Source organism: Dreissena polymorpha, chromosome 1 (genome assembly GCF_020536995.1).
Source record: "Dreissena polymorpha isolate Duluth1 chromosome 1, UMN_Dpol_1.0, whole genome shotgun sequence".
Taxonomy (NCBI): domain Eukaryota; kingdom Metazoa; phylum Mollusca; class Bivalvia; order Myida; family Dreissenidae; genus Dreissena; species Dreissena polymorpha.
The window spans coordinates 119,906,825-119,925,825 of NC_068355.1; the positions used below are offsets into that span (position 1 = coordinate 119,906,825).

The 19,001-nt window shown below is 36.6% G+C and overlaps 1 protein-coding gene across 3 annotated transcripts in view; it reads right to left on the reverse strand.

The window, feature by feature from the left end:
* The window catches only part of LOC127846925 (protein KIAA0100-like), a 115,019-nt gene that overhangs the window by 30,693 nt on the left and 65,325 nt on the right, over nt 1-19,001 (reverse strand). For 2 of the 3 annotated variants that reach the window (XM_052378359.1, XM_052378344.1), the window contains 8 exons: nt 16,976-17,095; nt 14,537-14,654; nt 13,692-14,033; nt 4,919-4,977; nt 4,402-4,459; nt 2,827-3,003; nt 2,173-2,325; nt 1,184-1,262 (listed from right to left, as the gene is read on the reverse strand). In XM_052378359.1, coding sequence (XP_052234319.1) covers nt 1,184-1,262; nt 2,173-2,325; nt 2,827-3,003; nt 4,402-4,459; nt 4,919-4,977; nt 13,692-14,033; nt 14,537-14,654; nt 16,976-17,095 — 1,106 coding nt within the window. The remainder of the gene's footprint in view (nt 1-1,183; nt 1,263-2,172; nt 2,326-2,826; nt 3,004-4,401; nt 4,460-4,918; nt 4,978-13,691; nt 14,034-14,536; nt 14,655-16,975; nt 17,096-19,001) is intronic. The other variant, XM_052378354.1, reaches the window with a different exon arrangement.

Genomic DNA, 19,001 nt, shown 5'->3' on the forward strand with positions numbered 1-19,001 from the left:
AACAGAGATAATAAATCAGCTTAAGAATAATTAGCCCCAATTTAATTGATGTATTTCTAAATCATATTATGTAAAGCTCTTATTTTTAAAAGGTTAAAATGGAGGTAGACCAGTTCCATCTTTTTTTTATCACTATATTCTAGTTTGGTGACTGATGTCACAACTCCAACTTTCAAATATTTTTACCCAGGTGTTCTTCTTAACCAGTCTATTTGCGCTTTAATCAAAGGAAGGGGAAAAATGGATGTCGAAATAATGTAATGAACAATGGGCACACGAGTTATGTGGCTGGGTATTGTACCCCTGATCCTCATATTAGCAGTCAAGCACTCTACAAACCATCTGAACGGCTAAGTTGGCCAGCAGATTAGTTGGTGGTTATATTAATGTATCAGGATCAATATAGAAAAAGGTTGATTTAAATTGCATAGTTTTGTTGATTACTTTGCGTTTTTTTAAGCTCAGCTGGAAAGGCTATGGCATGTATACGAGTCTCTAACCGAAGTTATAATTCATTAAATACAGCTTTCATTGTTGACATGATTTAAAACAAGGAAAACGCTAGTTAACACATACACCAAATTTTATTATCAGAAACCATTCAGTTTAAAATATGACCACAACTTAATGATATGAATAATAATATTTTAACAGGTATTGATAACTATACAAGCTTCGTTCAGTCAACCAATTCCTTAATTGCGTGGTTTCAACAAGAAAGATAATTGCCCCATTGTAGCAAAAAAGGTACCATATGACTTCTAATTTCAATGTCACATGGTACCTTTTTGCACCAGGGGACGAATTATAACCTCCAAAATAGTAACCCTTGATAAGAAAGACATACACTTGGTAAGAGAGACATACACTTGATAAAATAAACATGCACTTGATAAGAAAGACAGACACTTATTAAGAAAGACATACACTTATCAAGAAAGACATAAACTTGATAAGAGAGACATACACTTGATAAGAGAGACATGCACTTGATAAGAGGGACATACACTTGATACGAGAGACATACACTTGATAAAAGACATACACTTGATAAGAGAGACATACACTTGATACGAGAGACATACACTTGATAAGAGGGACATACACTTGATAAGAGAGACATACACTTGATAAGAGAGACATACACTTGATAAGAGACATACACTTTATAAGAGAGACATACTGTGCCAGTTTTTCTGTACAATGTCGTCCCCCTGACAGGCTGCTATCCCGTGTAGCTGATCCATGTTGGCACTGGACGGCTAAAAGGCAGTAAATAGGCTATAAACAACTATGCTATAACCAATAATAAGCTTTATAACTGACAATAGATATTTACTGTGGGTTTCACCAACAATGAACAGCTGATTTAATCCGTATATTGCAGTATATACACATTTTTCAAAATAACCTCTTGTTTCAATTGATGTGCAGGGAAATACTGTTTATTGTTTTATTTCAATCAATGTGATTTTTTGTTTTTTCTGAAGCTTAAGTAAAATGCTGCCTTACATAAAATATAATTCAAAGGTGTTTAGCTAATGACATACCAATAGATTCCTAGACTTGTGGCTAAAAATTAAGAATAATCATTACACTGCACATCTATATATGCACTTAACTGTTGACCTTACTTGGTATTTACCCCAGGTATTTGAAACTTCCTGATCTACTATCAATTATACTCAAATATGTTTACTGAAAGTATTTTAGAGAAATCTAAAAGTTTTGATCATGAACTATTTTGTTCACCATCTTTAATGATGTCATGCTTTATGTAAATTATGCACAATATTCTCAACGATTCATATGCAAATGAAAGCCAGTAAAAATGCAATTCAACTTGCAAGCGTACAAATATGTCTGTAATTTGCATTAAAATTTAATTTAACATGCCACGTGAATACCATCTGTAGCCTTCTAGCCAAGTTTTATTGTAAATCACAGTGGATATGGTGACCATCAAGCAATCAGAAGGTGCATATTCCAGTCCGTTGCCCTAAGCCAGTAAAAAGTTTTGTAGCTACGTCCCTGGCCATAAAAACGAGTTCTTGACTACTCAAGTCTAGTGCCCTAAGCCAGTTAAAAGCTATGTAGCTCAGCCCCTGGCCTTAAGACAGAGTTCTTGACTTCTCAGGTCCATTGCCAAAATAGAAAGAAAGCCTGTGCTACCTCTTCTGTGAATGCCACTGACTTGCTGTCTGACTCGGCCACAAGCTTCATGAGCATGGAGTGTGCGTGGCCAGCCTGCATCTTGGAGGACGGGCTGGGGGAGGTCAGCTCAGAGTCATCCAGGTGCAGGCTCGAACCACGGTGAGGCTGCTTCTGTGGAAAAAGAAGAAGCTTTTTTTTCCCCAAAATATAAGTCTCCCTCTGAGAAAAAGGGACTTAATGCATGTGCGTAATGTGTTGTCCCCGTTTATTAATTAGGGATAACTCTGTCCCATTTTACTGGATTTTTGCTTGGAAGAGAAACCTTTAAATGAAAAATACCATAAAAGCGGAAAGTGCTGTCCCTTGTAAGCTTGTGCGGACTGCACAGGCTAATCTAGGGGACACTTTACGCACATGCATTAAGCCCCTTTTTGTCAAAGCGTGGCTCAAATCTTGTGTATGTTGATTGTATAGCAAATCTACACAAAAAATCCTCAACTATTGGATCCTTGACTAGTGAGGTCGATTAAATGACTGTAATAAAACAATCAGTCTTTCATCGTTAGTCAGAAGTGCAAAGTTTCGTTGAAAAGAGGTTTTGTTTATAATTCTGACAGAATATAATGAAATTTCAAACAGAGAGCACTGCATATCACGCATTCTCCCCCTCACCATGGACATGTTTGCTCCGCCTTCAACTTTGAACCCCTTGAGGGCCTCTGCAGACAGGTTCCGCTTGAGAGACTGCACCTTCATGTAGCTGTCATAGAGGCCAACCAGTACTGTACGATTCTCCTTGTTCCATGAACCACGCATCTCGTACACCTGCAGGTTATGGGTGGGAGTCTTCTGCAGACGACAATATGGAATGGGGCTTTAACCACATAAACACCAGAAAATTAATGAGCCATAAATCCTCCTATCCATACAAATACAGTGATGAAAGAGTAGGGTTTTGGTTGGGCTCTTTAGCAGAGGACAATATGTAAAGAAACTGCCCAAACAAATACAAGGTAATAAATAATCTATACAAGGATATCAGTAAAACTGATGGATGCTCCCCAATGATACTTTGTCGATATATGGTTTAATTGTTTGGAAAAAAGTGTGACATTGAGAAAATCTATTATTAGCCTCAGTGACCTTGACACCAGTGACCTCAAACCTCATCAAAAAGGTAGATGTCCATGCAAGGTACCTACATCCCAAATATATATATGAGATAGATCAAATATTGAAGGCGCTATGAGAAACTGTAACAAAGGTGTGACCTTGAGAAAATCTATTATTAGCCTCGGTGACCTTGACCCCAGTGACCTCAAACCTCATCAAAATGTAGAGGTCCATGCAAGGTACCTACATGCAAAATATATAAGAGAATGGTAAAATATGGAAGATGCTATGAGAAACTGTAACAAAATTGTTACAAAAAATTCTATTATTAGCCTCAGTGACCTTGACCCCAGTGACCTCAAACCTCATCAAAAGATAGAGGTCCATGAAAGGTACCTTCATTCCAAATATGTAAGAGATCGGAAAAATATTGAAGGTGCTATGAGAAACTGTAACAAAATTGTGAGGGAAAAATCTATTATTAGCCTCAGTGACCTTGATGTTGACCCCAGTCACCTAAAACATCATCAAAAGGTAGAGGTCCATGCAAGGTACCTACATGCCAAATGGCCCTCCATCAACATTATAGTGTAATACTGAATTTCATCAACCAAGCTTGGGTACTCAATTTTGATCTTGCAGAATCCATATTCTAGTCTCCACATATTTCTGTAACCATAGCAACACCAATCTTATTCATCAACCAAGCTGAAGTACTTTTTGACTTATTGCATGCTCCAGATTGTAAGGACCCAAAGACTCACTGAAAGACAGACAGACTGAAAAAAGTGTAGGAAACCCAAATGGCCTCTATTCACATTTTAATATTCAACAACGCAGCTTATATACTTTTTGAGCTATCCCAGGATCCAGATTTTAGCTTTCTATCATTTTTGTAACAACTGCATACTGTTCCCATTGTTACCACATTTTTTGTCTAACAAAAAACTGAAATAACGTGCAATTTGCCATATGGCACTCTGGCACTCTATCCACATACCAAGTTTCATCCACCTAAAGTTAAGGTAAGTTATTACAGGATCCTGATTCAGACAGACACAGAGGGATAGATGGACAAATTGGGGTTAACCTATAGCCCCTTTCAGTTCCACTGGTAGGGGACGAATTACTTACTGATGACTGCACGTCTGGGATTTCATTGTGGTCAGATGAGGATCGTTGATAGGAAACCCTGAAAACATGGGAACATACAGGTTATTCAAATTGTTCCCTATTTATGATAATTAACATTTTAAGAAAGTTTGGTGACAAACCCATTAAAATATTAAGTGTATTTTGTAATGCCACTTGCTGATATCTCCAATAAACAACGAACAAAAGTATCATTTTAAATTAAGCATCGACAATGCAAACAGAAGTCCAGAATACACAAGCAAAGAATACTTAAATATGGTTCTTACTTTAGTTACAAAATAATTTATCTGATCATTTTTGCACATTCATTTTTTTTCCACAATAATAAACAACAGATTGTCTCTCTAATGAATGAGCCAACATTAATGTTTAATGCATCAGACCTCACAGATAATTGTTTTATATTGGGTAAGAAACAATGATAAATCAAATAATATTTCAAATTGGCAATTTGCTATACACGATAGAGACAGAAATGTTGATAAAGATCACATACTTGGACACACTAAGGAAGAAACTGTTCGTAACAGGCCGACCAGCAGATGATTGGTCCAGCTAGAATAAAAACAAACACATTTCATTAAAGAAAGTATGTTATTTCTGACATAAAATACATTACATCTTCTATAATCGGTATGTTCTACTTTATGTATTAATTAACATTTATTTATATTCAGCGTTTTATTTGAATGAAAAATTGATATTAATATCAGTGAAACTGATGGCTTTTCATCAATGATGCCTTAAAGCAGGGCACCCTGAAATAGAACCAACAACCCTTTGAAAAGATCAGCAGACCAGACTAATGATATTGTTGAGGAAAGATGTTAACCCTTTCAGTGCGGGAACCGAATTTTGAAAGCCTTTGCAAACAGTTTGGATCAAGATGAGACGCCACAGAACGTGGCGTCTCATCAGGATCCAAACTGTTTGCTATTCTGAAAATATTCTTTGAAAAAAATCGAAGAAAATCCTAATTTTAGAAATTAAGCAGACGACATTTTAGCAGACGACAAATTTACCAGCATGCAAAGGGTTAAAATATGTTAATGACAAGCCTATGCAGCATATGATTGATCTTTAGTTGATTAATCAGAAGTGTTCCAAAATTGATGAGTGAACAAATTATTAGCCATCACTTCCTTGAAAATCACAGATGCATGGTTGCCTGAAAATATGCCCACAGCCACCCAATAAGAAAACAGCATTTAACTTGTCATTAAATTTGCATCTTCTGTTTCTGAGATCTCAGATGCAAACATAAAACGACATTAGATATTGATTTATAATTATATAAAGGCATTTAGACCCTGAAAACTTGTTGGCACACAATAACCTGACAATATGCGTATGTCTTGCATATGATACATATGAAGTGTCATTGGATAATACAGTAATTACACTAAGTTTTCGGACAACCTCTTTTTAAGCCAAAATAATAATTTTTCGTGTCTCTATATTTTTTGACATACGGATTTTCATCCATAATAAATGACTCAAAATTTTCGGACAGTATATTTTACAGTGCTATTTTACTAGATTTCTGCCCTGTTTTCACTTATCTGGGACCATTTGATCATGAAGTTTTACAACCGGATAAACAAAATAAAACCTGGCATAGAATGCCCTGAGGGCAATAGACCATTACAATGGCGTTATTGGGTAGATTACAATGTATACTTTTTATTTCACGCGTTTCGATAGTATAGCGTGAAATATTTGTCTTACGCGAAACGAGACTGTTTTACAGAAATAAAATGATTGGTCAGTCTTGCACGAGGATCTTAAACGTATGATTATTTTGTGTAGAGTTTATTCTACCAGGCGTCTTCAGTCAGTGCGGACAGGTTTTATTGTCTTCTCTTAATACACAGTTCATTTTACACGTGGTCGTGCAGCCATGGCGAGTCAAGAGAATGACATTCTTTCTCATTTGGAGGACATTATTTCAAGGAAATTTGAGAGTTTGGAAAGACGAATGAGCGAAAATCAACAGTTGTCGCAAGCCCAGTTAAATTCTATTCAAGAAAATTTGTCCAGGAACGACAATTACACGTTTCGTAAGAAGGGTAACGAGGAGCAGTACAAGATCAACAACCAAGTTTTGAACAAATTAAGAGAGGCAGAAGGATTTTTGCAAGAATCCGTCAGGTTGCAGCCCATCGAGTCTGTGGTAGCCACGAATAAGAAGATCGCAGAAGGTACGGACATTCTATTGCATAGACAGAAGCTCATAAGATTAGCAGACTCATCAGATAGCGGATGGACAGTAGTGCATGAGTATGAAGCACATCCATTAGCAGAGGACTCCGATGACGAAAAGAAAATCTACAGAGCCCAGCAGAAGGCAGACCGGAAGTTGCGCCAAGAGCATCGGAACCGCGCACATCGTTTCTCTCCATACGTTCTTCCGGTCAAAGGCGATGGCAATGTAGCATCGGCATCGAATCAGTCAACGGCAGCTTCGCAGACTAGACGGCCCGGGACGTGTTTCCGGTGCGGGCGTACAGGACATTGGCGAGCAGAGTGCAAGGCTGTAGTCCCAGACGGTGGAGCCGTTGTTTCGAAAGATAACAAGATAAGTAACCATGTTCATTGTAGTGTGGTTGAGAAAAAAGTAGAATTCGATTGCAAAATATCAGTAAAAACGCCTGTAGGTAGGCTTAATTCTTGTTACGAGTATTGGAAAAATGCAAATGCAAGAGAGTACATATTAGATGTTGTGAATAATGGATACAAGTTGCCTTTTAGAGATGTACCACGGTCTGTTATTTTAACAAATAACAAATCTGCTAATGATAATTGTTCATTTGTGTCGAGCGAAATTGAAAGTTTATTGGCTAAGGGCTGTATTTCTCAAGTGAACAAACCTCCAGTCGTTGTTAATCCTTTGACTGTGGCTTATGGAAAAAGCGGAAAACCGAGACTTGTTTTAGATTGTCGTTATATAAATCCAGAATTATTTAAATACAAGGTCTGTTTCGAGGATCAATCAGTTGCTAAACAAATCTTTTGTAAAGGAGACTATTTATTTTCATTTGATATTAGATCCGCTTATCATCATATAATGATTTTTCCAGAACATAGGCAATTTTTAGGTTTTTGCTGGGAAACCGAAAACGGAAAAGGGTATTATGTTTACAACGTGTTACCATTTGGGATCTCTACAGCGGGTTTCATTTTTACTAAGATTTTGAGAGTTCTTGTAACAAAATGGAGGTCGATGGGTCACAAAATAGTTGTATTTCTGGATGACGGTCTCGGAGGTTCAAATTCATTTGAAAATGCTTCTCGCGTTTCAAGGTTCATATGGGAAGATTTGCGGAATTTTGGGTTCTTAATCGCTGATGAAAAATGTCATTGGGAACCTCGGCAGTGCATAGATTGGTTAGGGTATACTTGGCATATGCATGATGGTACTGTGCGAGTAAATGATGAGCGTATAGAAAGCGCAGTCTGTTTATTAAATGAGCTTTCATCTAAAATTGTTAAAGGTGAAACTATGTTTCATGTACCTGTAATTGCAAGACTGATAGGTCAGCTGATTTCGATGCAAAGCGCTATAGTATAGGGCCGATTGTACGTTTAAGGTCAAGGTCTCTTTATCAGTGCGTATTGTCCAGAGCGAGTTGGGACGCTCCTGTCTTGGTGACAAGCAAGGCTTTTGATGAGATATTATTTTGGAAATGTAACATACATTTGCTGAATTGTGGGAAATTAGAGGAATTTGATTGGTTTTGTGAAAATGAGACAACCGTCGTCTATTGTGACGCCAGTGGAGCTGGATTTGGAGGTTATGTAGAGAATCACAACAATAGCGATGTTGTGGGTTGTTGGTCCGAGTCTGAAACAAGACTCAGTTCTACCTGGAGGGAGTTAGAAGCTGTACGCAGAGTGCTAAATAGTTCTTTGGAACAAGTAAAAGGATCTGTAGTAAAATTAAAATCCGATAACAGGAATGTAACAAGTATTTTAAAAACAGGTAGTAGAAAGCCATATCTTCAAGATATTGCAGTACATGTTGATGATGTATGTAGAAGTAATGGTATAATATTGGTACCAAATTGGGTTCCACGAAAAAGCAACGATCAAGCCGATTTTTTGAGTAGGTCCACTGATAGTGACGATTGGTCAATTGCAAATTATATTTTCGAAAATTTAGAAACAACTTGGGGTCCACATACATGTGATCGTTTTGCATGTAATTACAATACTAAATGGGCCAAATTTAATTCTAGATATTGGTGCCCTGGTACTTCCGCTATAGACGCATTTAGTTTGGAGTGGAAAGGCGAAAACAACTGGATTGTTCCCCCACCTCGATTGGCATGTGATTGTATTCTTAAGATAAAACACGAAAAGTGTAATGCAACTGTGTTGCTGCCTATTTGGAAGTCGGCTCCTTTTTGGCCGTTGTGTTTTCCTGGAGGGAATGATAAAGCATATTTTGTGCATGATTTTACTTTATTTCCAGCGGGTCATATTACCATACGAGGTAGAGGAAGGAACGGTATATTTGATGGGAGACCGTTAAATTTTGGATTTATTGCATTACGATTTATTGAGTGACGTATCATTTATTTCTGCAGGTTTAAATCTCAAGACGGCTATTGAGACGGAGATTCAGGACAGCGGGATTAGCGTTCTAAACGTCTCGTCTGGTATTGCAAACATGAGTTTGTTGTTTTTAAGGAGAAACAGAAGTGTAGCAAAGACCTGTAAAATAAACAAAGGTTTCATCCAACAGCATTTGAAATGATATCGTATTCAGGAAGCAGTATGGTTGTTTTTTATGACGTTTTTATATCCCATTTCAGGTAATAGATTGCAAATAAGTGAAGTTGAACTTTATTTAAAGCAGGAAAAGAAGAGTACAACACAATAAAAATTATTGCACATTTATAATTGGTTTTATTTCATTATAATAATTGACAAACAACCATAACATGTATGTCTCTAAATTTTCAGTCAATCATAAGTTTTGAATATTTTTCGTATCAAAATTTTCGGACACGAACAAAAATAATTTTTTTAAGTGTCCAAAAACTTAGTGTAAATACGGTAATTGTGTGGGAAGAAAAATTATTGGTGCAGAAAAACCTGACAAAAAGTGAATGTTCTCCTTAAAAGGGAAGTGCATATTATATCTCATTAAATTTTTACATATATACATTACGCCTAGCGCGATTTCTGCCATCCACATCGCATCACCGTGAATCAGCCCAGAGTGGACAATTACTATCTCACCACGATACACCGTTGAACACGGTGATTTCGCCGTGGCGATTTGCGGTGTCAGTCTCGGCGTTATCAGGAAATTGTCTCACGGTGGACCACCGCGATCGCGGTGGACCACCAAGGTGTAGGTGGTTTGCGGTGAAATACATGTGCAGCAACAACATAATACAAGTGAACGGTCTGCAATATCGAAATGTACATGTTCATTCAAATTGCAAATCGTATAATGTTCTTTTTTTTAACTTTGTATGTACATATATTACATGCAGTTCATAATAAAATCACCGAATGTTCAACTCTTTTCTCTCGTGTTTGCCCTCTTTACAGAATTATTGACATGTCTTACATCGAGCGTGAGTATAGTTTGCGTTTCATGCTTCAGGTTTTGTTTCAATTGTTTCTGCATGAAATTTCCCTTGTTGTTCTTAATTAAAGATTTGTTTTTTGTTAACCTTTTGAAAACCCTTGCTCGTTTGTGTACATATATATAGCTCGCCAACAATAACATACATACATGTTACATGTTCATGTAAATTGATATCAGACTATTTTTGTGATTTCCTGTTTCTTTTGTTACACGTATTGGATCGAATAAATGTGCACGTACAAATTCGAGACATCCGCAGTAAGTATTAAATTCCGCTATATTTTAATATCATAGTCATGCGAAAAGATCAGTTGTCATTTTGGTGAGTGACTATTTGTATACCCTGTTCTTTGTTCAATAACAAGTTCATTTTGAAACATACACTGTATGTAAAATAACGTAAAAAAAGAAATCGTAACATTATGGTAAATATTGATTTACTTATTGTGTTAAAATAATGTTGTGCATTGAGCAAATACAATGTTTATCAAATTTACAAAGTATCGATAAAAAGTGTTGTTAAGAAATCACGGTGAATTTAACGAGTCATAGTTTCACATTTAGCTTTTTTAAAACTGTTTTACTCTTTTATTTCAGATACAACCAAGAATATGGTTTTCGGAAAATAATGAACATAGTAACAACGCTGACGAGTTTTTTATTATTTATATTATAAACATGCATTTAAATACTGATTATGTTATAAATATGATTTTGTTAAACATGTATATGTATGTCTATTTAGTGTACATGTGCCGTATTACAATACGAACGCTTGTTTCTTACGAAATAATGATGGAGAATGTGATGTCTTCATCCATTTACTATATCGAATAAAATGGAGAATTTGATGTCTACATGAATTTACTATATCAAATAAAATGGAGAATTTGTTGTTTACATTTATAACACATAACAGAACAGATGGTATTTGAACGCATCTTCTCACTTCTGTTGGTTTTTTCTATTACAATCAAAAAAAATATTCACACTCTCATCTACTCAATAAGACAGCGATATATTTTGATATAATTAGGTTAATTGGTAAATAAAGAAACTCTTATTTGACATTCACAGAAACTAATTACTATTTAACAGATCTTTTATAATAAATAAAGTAATTATCAACTCTACATGGGAGTCACTAAAACAGTCAGAATCAAATTACAGGTAACATGTTGATATGTAATTATTGCAGTGCTCACGCTGCTGCCAGACATTATCGCCAATGGCGATTATTTTATCCAACTGGCTATTATTTCTTAAAATTGTCTAGAAAAAATGGCGATTATTTTATCCGCCTACATTAAAAAACAAATTGCCTCTAAATGTTGTCCGGCGAATGCGAAACGCCTGCAAATAGGGCCATCAAGCAGGAAAAATCGATAACGAGATTACCTGTGTACACACTTGACCTTGTGAATTGTCATACACGCGTCAATAACTTTTGCGACATTGTGGCCTAGAGCGTTTTTCTCAATCAGTGTCCGACAGCAGTGATATATTTCGGAAAAAAACTAACATTTTTAATCTCCAATTACCAATTATCGGTTACTGTTAGATTTTTGTTAATTTTTTTTCCAATTATTAATTAATTGTCATGAAATCGCCGCTTTATATTGTGGGCTGGTTGTTGTTTTTTTTATACGCCGTTTTTTCTGCAATAAGATAATGTTGAACATTGCTTGATGAAATAATTATTTAATTGCCATCAACTAATTATCCCTGTAATTACTGCTGTTTGTCGTCTGCTTTAACATAATTTTCAATTTTTAACCAGGTAACCTGGTTTTCCCAATTTAAAGGGATCTGGCATATGCCATGGCCAGCTTATTTTAACGAAACACGTGTTTGGAATTACACTGAGGTGGTGTATTTTAACCCACGCACTGTGACGTTAATTGATGTAAACTTGATCGGCATTGCGAAAGTGTTATTTTTAGAATAAATCATTTACAATTGATATTGGCCTCTGCCTACAATATTGCGGCCGATGGCAAACATCGTATTAAGAGATAAAGTAGTCGAATGATATGCACATTTTAGAATATGCATATTAATATTTTATATTATGCATATTTCATGTGAAAATTGCGTACAATTTTTCGGATTACCGTTTTCGGATACTTTTTTTTTTTTCGTCGAATAATTGGCAAGCTATACGTGCACAAACGAGAAAGCATTTCCAAACTTTTTACAAAAACAAATAATTCTTGAAATAAAAAACAAGTAAATCTTTATGCAAAAACTGTAGAAACAGAACAAAAAGTACATCACGCTCAATGTACGACATGTAAAATGATTCTGGAACGAGGGTAAACAATAGAAAATAATGACCATTTTTAACAATCAAGTGACAATGTATTCAAATGAACATACAAATGTAACAAAACATTCTAGAACTTTGCAAAAATTGTACGGCCTGCAATATTGAAATATGTTCATTCACATTCACCTGTATTTCACCGCGATCCACCGAGGCCGCAGTGGTCCACCGCGATCACGATGGTCCACCGCGATCGCAGTGGTCCATCGTGAAATCGATTTCCCGATAACGCCCGCGGTGTTCAGCCACTGTCGACGCGATCTATCATGATGGAAACACCCTCCGATTGCGGTCATTTTCCACGCTCACGAAAAATTGTCCACGGTGGGAGTGTGGTGGATGGCATAAATCGCACTAGTCTTAGTGTATCGGAACACTTGCACAAAAACGAAAAAATCATAAGAATATAATATATAATTAAAAGGAAATAACGCCCAGAAAAATATTTGGAACAGAAAGACCTGAAAAAATTAGCATGTCAACATTAAAGAAATGCTGCATATGATGTTTATAAAATTCAGATTCTTAGTTTCTGTGATCTCATGTGCTAACGCAAATTTGATCAGAATATCACATAATAATAATCAACAAGAGATGTGTTTGTCAAAAACAGAATGCCCCCTATTGTGCCGCTTTAAAGCCATAAATTTGACCTTGAAGGATGACCTTGACCTTGACCTTTCACCACTCAAAATATGCAGCTCCAAGAGATACACATGCATGCCAAATATAAAGTTGCTATCTTTAATATTGCAAAAGTTATGACCAAGGTTAAAGTTGTGACGCCGCTTTGAAGCCATATATTTCACCTTTGACCTTGAAGGATGACCTTGACCTTTCACCACTTAAAATGTGCAGCTCCATAAGATACACATGCATGCCAAATATCAAGTTGCTATCTTCAATATTGTTAAAGTTATCAAACTTTAACCAAAGGTTAAAGTTTTGGGACATACACAATGAATGAATGACAGACGGACAGGCCAAAAACAATATACCCCCGATCTTTCGATCCGGGGGCATAAAAAGGTATGACTCCCTGAAAAATCATTCAACCAGAAAGACCTGACCAAGATGAGCATTTTCAGCCAACAGCTGCATATGAAGTGTCAACAATCTATCATAGATATGGACTCAAACTGTCTCAGGGCTTTTACACAAACAAGGTAACATAAATAGGTCTAAAGTAAGTCTGTTTGCTTGTAGAGCTTTGGCAAATGTTAACAGTATTTCAGTCATATCATGGCAGTCAGTTAAACAATTCCCTTTTTTTGTATGTCAAAAGACAAAAACAAATGTTGTGACATCTTAAACCAAACAAAAAAGCATCTCTCTTACCTCATCCTCGTGCCTTTCCTGAGAACTGCAGAGCCAGATCTTTGTTCCAGAAAGGAGACAGTTCAGGTAGATCACACTCCAGTCAGCCTGCGGCCGATGATACAACCCATCCTCAACAGGGTGCAGCGACAACTCATTCCTCAATTCAAGCACGAAGGAGTTCCCGCTGAATTTTGCACCATGTTGACGCGAGAATGACATCCAGTAGTCCACGTCGAACTGATGGAAATTGACGGAGAGTTGAGCGTACTTGTAGTGGCGACTCAGCATGGGTTTCCTTGCCTTGGTGTTCTGGAAGAGCTTCCCACGACGTATTGGCCGAGTTATGCTTGCCAAGCATTGCTACAAAAGAGAAAGACAGACATAATGAAAATGTACATCCATGTACATCCATGAACAGCTTTTCACAACATATTTCATGAATTAAGCTTGCCAGGCATTCATACCAGCATACAAATCATTATCTGAATGCATATCACTATGAAAATGAAATAAATACTTCTTTGACCTTATGCAAAGCTGTATTTATTATTTCATCTTTTGCTACAGGTCTAACTGGTAGGCCCTTAATGACTTTAACCCTTTAGCTCTTAGATAAGTATTTTAACGCAGTTGTAGTCACTTAGAAATTTAATTAAAGACTTTTCTTACTATATTCAAGTTTTAAAGGCTTCATTTTCAACCCTTAGATACTGATGAGCAGCAAACAGCATAAAACCTGAACAGACTGCAAGTTACTCACAGGCTCTTCTGGTTTTATACTGGTTGCACATAGCCATTTTCACTTTGCTTCTGATGGGAAAGAGTTAACTAACACTACATTTTGTTTCCTCATGATAACATACCCCAATCTTCTCCATGAACCTCAGGGTGCTTGAGTAGAACAGGCCGGAGGGTTTATCTCCCCTCGGGTCCTTCTTCTTGGAGGTTTCTAAGGTGATACTGAGGTTCAAATTCTGAGATCTGCAATAGTAAACATTACCTAAACATCCGTTCAGCTAAGTATTGGAAGAACTTGCCGAGACACTTTTCTGCTAAATACTTGTTTTCATCGGAAATGCTCAAGAAAATAGGTTTAAATCTGATTTAGTTTATTTATGACAACAAATACTTGAATAAAGAGCTTTGCAGAATTCAATTATTGATACATCAAATTAATGTTTGCTAACTTAATTTGTCAGTAAATGTGTCCCCTTCTGCGCCACTTTGAAGCTATATATTTGACCTTTGACCTTGAAGGATGACCTTGACCTTTCATCACTAAAAATGTGCAGCTCCATGTGATACACAAGAATGCCAAATATGAAGTTGCTATCTTCAATATTGCAAATGTTATGGCAAAATGTTAAAGTAGGAGGAAACAAACAAACAAACAAACCAACCAACCATTAACAGACAGGGCAAAAACAATATGTCCCCCACTATAGTGGTGGGCGACATAAAAATGAAAAATGGGTTTAAAATACATGTTTTCATATTATATACACTGTGGAGAATAGTAAAAATTAACTCTTTCCAAGTCAACTCTTAAAATAACAAGGGCTGTTTGTAAAACATGCATGCCCCCCTATATGGGCTATAAGTTGTAGTAGCAGCCATTGTGTGAATACGTTTTTGGTGGTGGTGGTGGTGGTGGTGGTGGTGGTGGTGGTGGCGGCGGCGGCGGCGGCGGTGGTGGTGGTGGTGGTGGTGGTGGTGGTGGGGCAGCATTACAATACCAATACTTAAGAATGATCAAATGGACAGACCGAGGAGGAGGAGTAGTAGTAGTAGTAGTAGTAGTAGTAGTAGTAGTAGTAGTAGTAGTAGTAGTAGTAGTAGTAGTAGTAGAAGTAGTAGTAGTAGTAGTAGTAGTAGTAGTAGTAGTAGTAGTAGTAGTAGAAGAAGAAGTAGTAGTAGTAGTAGTAGTAGTAGTAGTAGTAGTAGTAGTAGTAGTAGTAGTAGTAGTAGTAGTAGTAGTAGTAGTAGTAGTAGCAGTAGCAGTAGCAGCAGCAGTAGCAGCATTACAATACCAATACTTAAGAATGACCAATACTTAAGAATGATCAAATGGGAAAAGGTAACCTAGCACTGGCAGTAAATATGGGGCTCATTTACAGGTCAGATTTGGAATCTGTGCTGTAAAATGAGATTTTGAATGAATTAAAGGGAGGCAAACCTGTAATAAAAAGAACATGCATAAACCGTAGTTGTTTCCCTTGTTTGAACCATGCTCAATCCTTATAAATTTATAATGCCTATTTCCAGTAACTGTGACCTTCACCTGTGACCTTGACCTTTGACCTAGTGACCTCAAAATCAATAGGGGTCATCTGCGAGTCATGATCAATGTACCTATGAAGTTTCATGATCCTAGGCCCAAGCGTTCTTGAGTTATCATCCGGAAACCACCTGGTGGACCGACAGACCGACAGACATGTGCAAAGCAATATACCCCCTCTTCTTCGAAGGGGGGCATAAATATATTTGCTGAAATACAGTGTCTATTTTTGCCAAAATGTTATATGCACTTTGATGTGCACTTGAGCAGAAGGAATATGAAGATCTGAAACTTGCAAATAGCTTGTTTTTATGTGACTTGTTGCCAGTACCCAGCAGCTAGTTTAGCCAAGGGCATGGATTGCTTTCCTGCCAATTGATTATCATAACTGATAGGAGTAAAAAAATCTCAGAGGCATCACATAGGCAGAATTTGCTGGCTCATAACACCTTAGAGAACACTAGTTGTTGTAGTACAGAGCCATCAACTTTCTTCCATTCCATTATCCATTGCAAACTATTTAACTTAATATACATTTACCGTAACAATATCTTTCCACTTACACTAGTATGGAATTCATAGGTTTCATTAGATACAAATAGCAGAGACTTTAATCCTTCCTCAAATTCAAGATCCAAGATTGTACTATAACTAACTGTTGAAAACATGCACGCCATACACTTCACTTATTTTGCCAGAAGAGTATGCAGACTACCAGCATCAAAAAGCAATTATTACATAACTCTTGCCTTTTTATCCCCCACCAAAAATGGAGTGATGTAAAATTTGTGTTGTCCGACCATACGTCAGCTCGTCCGTCCATCTGTCTATCACAGACAAATGTTTGTTGCGGGGCATATCAATTCAACAAATTTGCTTGTTTTGTTTGTATTCTTCCATTTTTTTCTTCCTCATAACTATGTTTTCCTGCTTAGTAACAATTATCATTTTGTGATTTTAGTGGGTGACATATTCAAATGGCAGCCGAAAAATATCCCTCAACTATACCAATGAAGCTGCTTACCTAAAGGCCCTGAACGAATCGTGCTCCTCCAGAGAGAATTCTGGGACCTTGTCAGGAGCACACGGCATCACAAGATGGTGGTCATTGGGATCCCCAAGTGATAACCAGTCAATCTTGGCACTACAAGGCAACACAAATTAATGATTAACCATTTGACACTCAGACACACACTTTGACGCATTTGTAGTCCCTTAGAAAATCAAATTAATTAAATACCTTACATACAGGATAGACCTTTTAAAGGCTTCATTTCTAACCCTCAGATACTGACGAGCAGCAAACAGCAAAAAACCTGAACAGACTGCAAGTGACTGGAAGGCTGGTTCTGGTATTATGCTGGTTGCATGTAGCCAGTTTCACTAAGCCTCTAAGCATGAAAGGGTTAAAAATCAAGAGGGCCATGATGGCCCTGCATCGCTCCACTGTTTTTTCTTTGCGAAAAAAACGTGTAATGCGCATGGGTTGAAATGTACTCAAGCAAATTGTGACTTTCTCTTTCTTTCCCTCGTCCCACTAGGCGCTTAAAGTTGGAAGGATGAGCATTTTAAAATATGGAAAAAGTTACTACCGTGTTAACTAAACAGACAAAAAAGCCTGGGAATTGTTGCACAGGTCCTTTGCTTATAACGTAGGTACATTTATCTCTCCAAAATATATTGTCGTTCTATTTCACATATTTTTAGATGCTGAAGATCAAATCTACGCATTTGATTTGAAACAGATTCACAAGACCCATAGGAATCAAAATTCCTTAACCCTTTACCAAACAACACATTTTGGACTTTCCCAATTTGAAAGAGGTTGCAGACGTCAATTGAATTAAAATGGAATATGAAGGAAATGATCAGGTAGGGTAGAAATAATTGTGATAAAAGGAGAAATTGCTCATCAACCCTCACATCCCTAAGACCAACAAGCCTGAGAATATTATGGTAATCTAAAGATTATTTCTTTATATTTATAATTGTATTTAATTAAGTAATACATTTGACTTCTAAGATCAATTCATAACTAATATTAAGAAAATTATAAAATGGTCAGAAATATATATGGATTGTTGAGCAATTGACAATCATTTCAACAATTCATGATCAGTCACGATTCACAAATGGAACAATGAATCATTAGTTATTAAAAAGCAGCATATACTATAGTTAAGACATTGCACTTCATTAATTTCAACACCTTCTCTTCGATACAAAGTTTGAGTTTACCGTGCAGTATCATATATTGACTTTCCTTGAAATAATTATGTTCATGGAATCTGTGTTTTTAAAATCAATAATATATTATTAAACTGGTTTTAACACTATAAAAAAGACATGAAATTAACATGTCATCCAAAATATTTTCATCCGGATATATGGTCACTTTCGACATATTTAAATAAAACCCGACTTTTTTCAGTTTATAAGAAAAACATTCATAACACATGTTCTTACTTCAATGCCTTTGTAAGCAGTCACCATCTGACCTAAAATGGCACTAAATGACAGGGTTTTATCTCATGTTTACAAGATGTTGATGTTGTTGTTGGTCACAGCCAAACAGCCGCAGTAATCTCCACTGGTAAACGTCATATGTTCAGTTTTGTGACCCCCGGGGCCGGGTCAAATTTGAGCCCAGGGGAATAATTTGAACAAATTTGGTAGAGGACTATTAGATATCACTACATACCAAATTTAGTAGCCCTAAGCTCTATAATTAAGAACAAGAAGATTTTGAAAGTTTGCACAAAAAAGGCCTTATTTAAGCATATGTTCATTTTTGTGACCCCTGGGACAAGGTCAAATTTGTTCCTAGGGGCATAATTTGAACAAACTAAGTAGAGAACTATTAGATGTCACTACCTACCAAATTTGGTAGAAATAGGTCCAATGGTTATGGACAAGAAGATTTTTATAGTTTGCACAAAACGGGCCCGATATAAGCATATGTTCAATTTTGTGACCCCTGGGGAACGGTCAAATTTGAACAAACTTGGTAGAGGACTATAAGATGTCAGTACATACTAAATTTGGTAGCC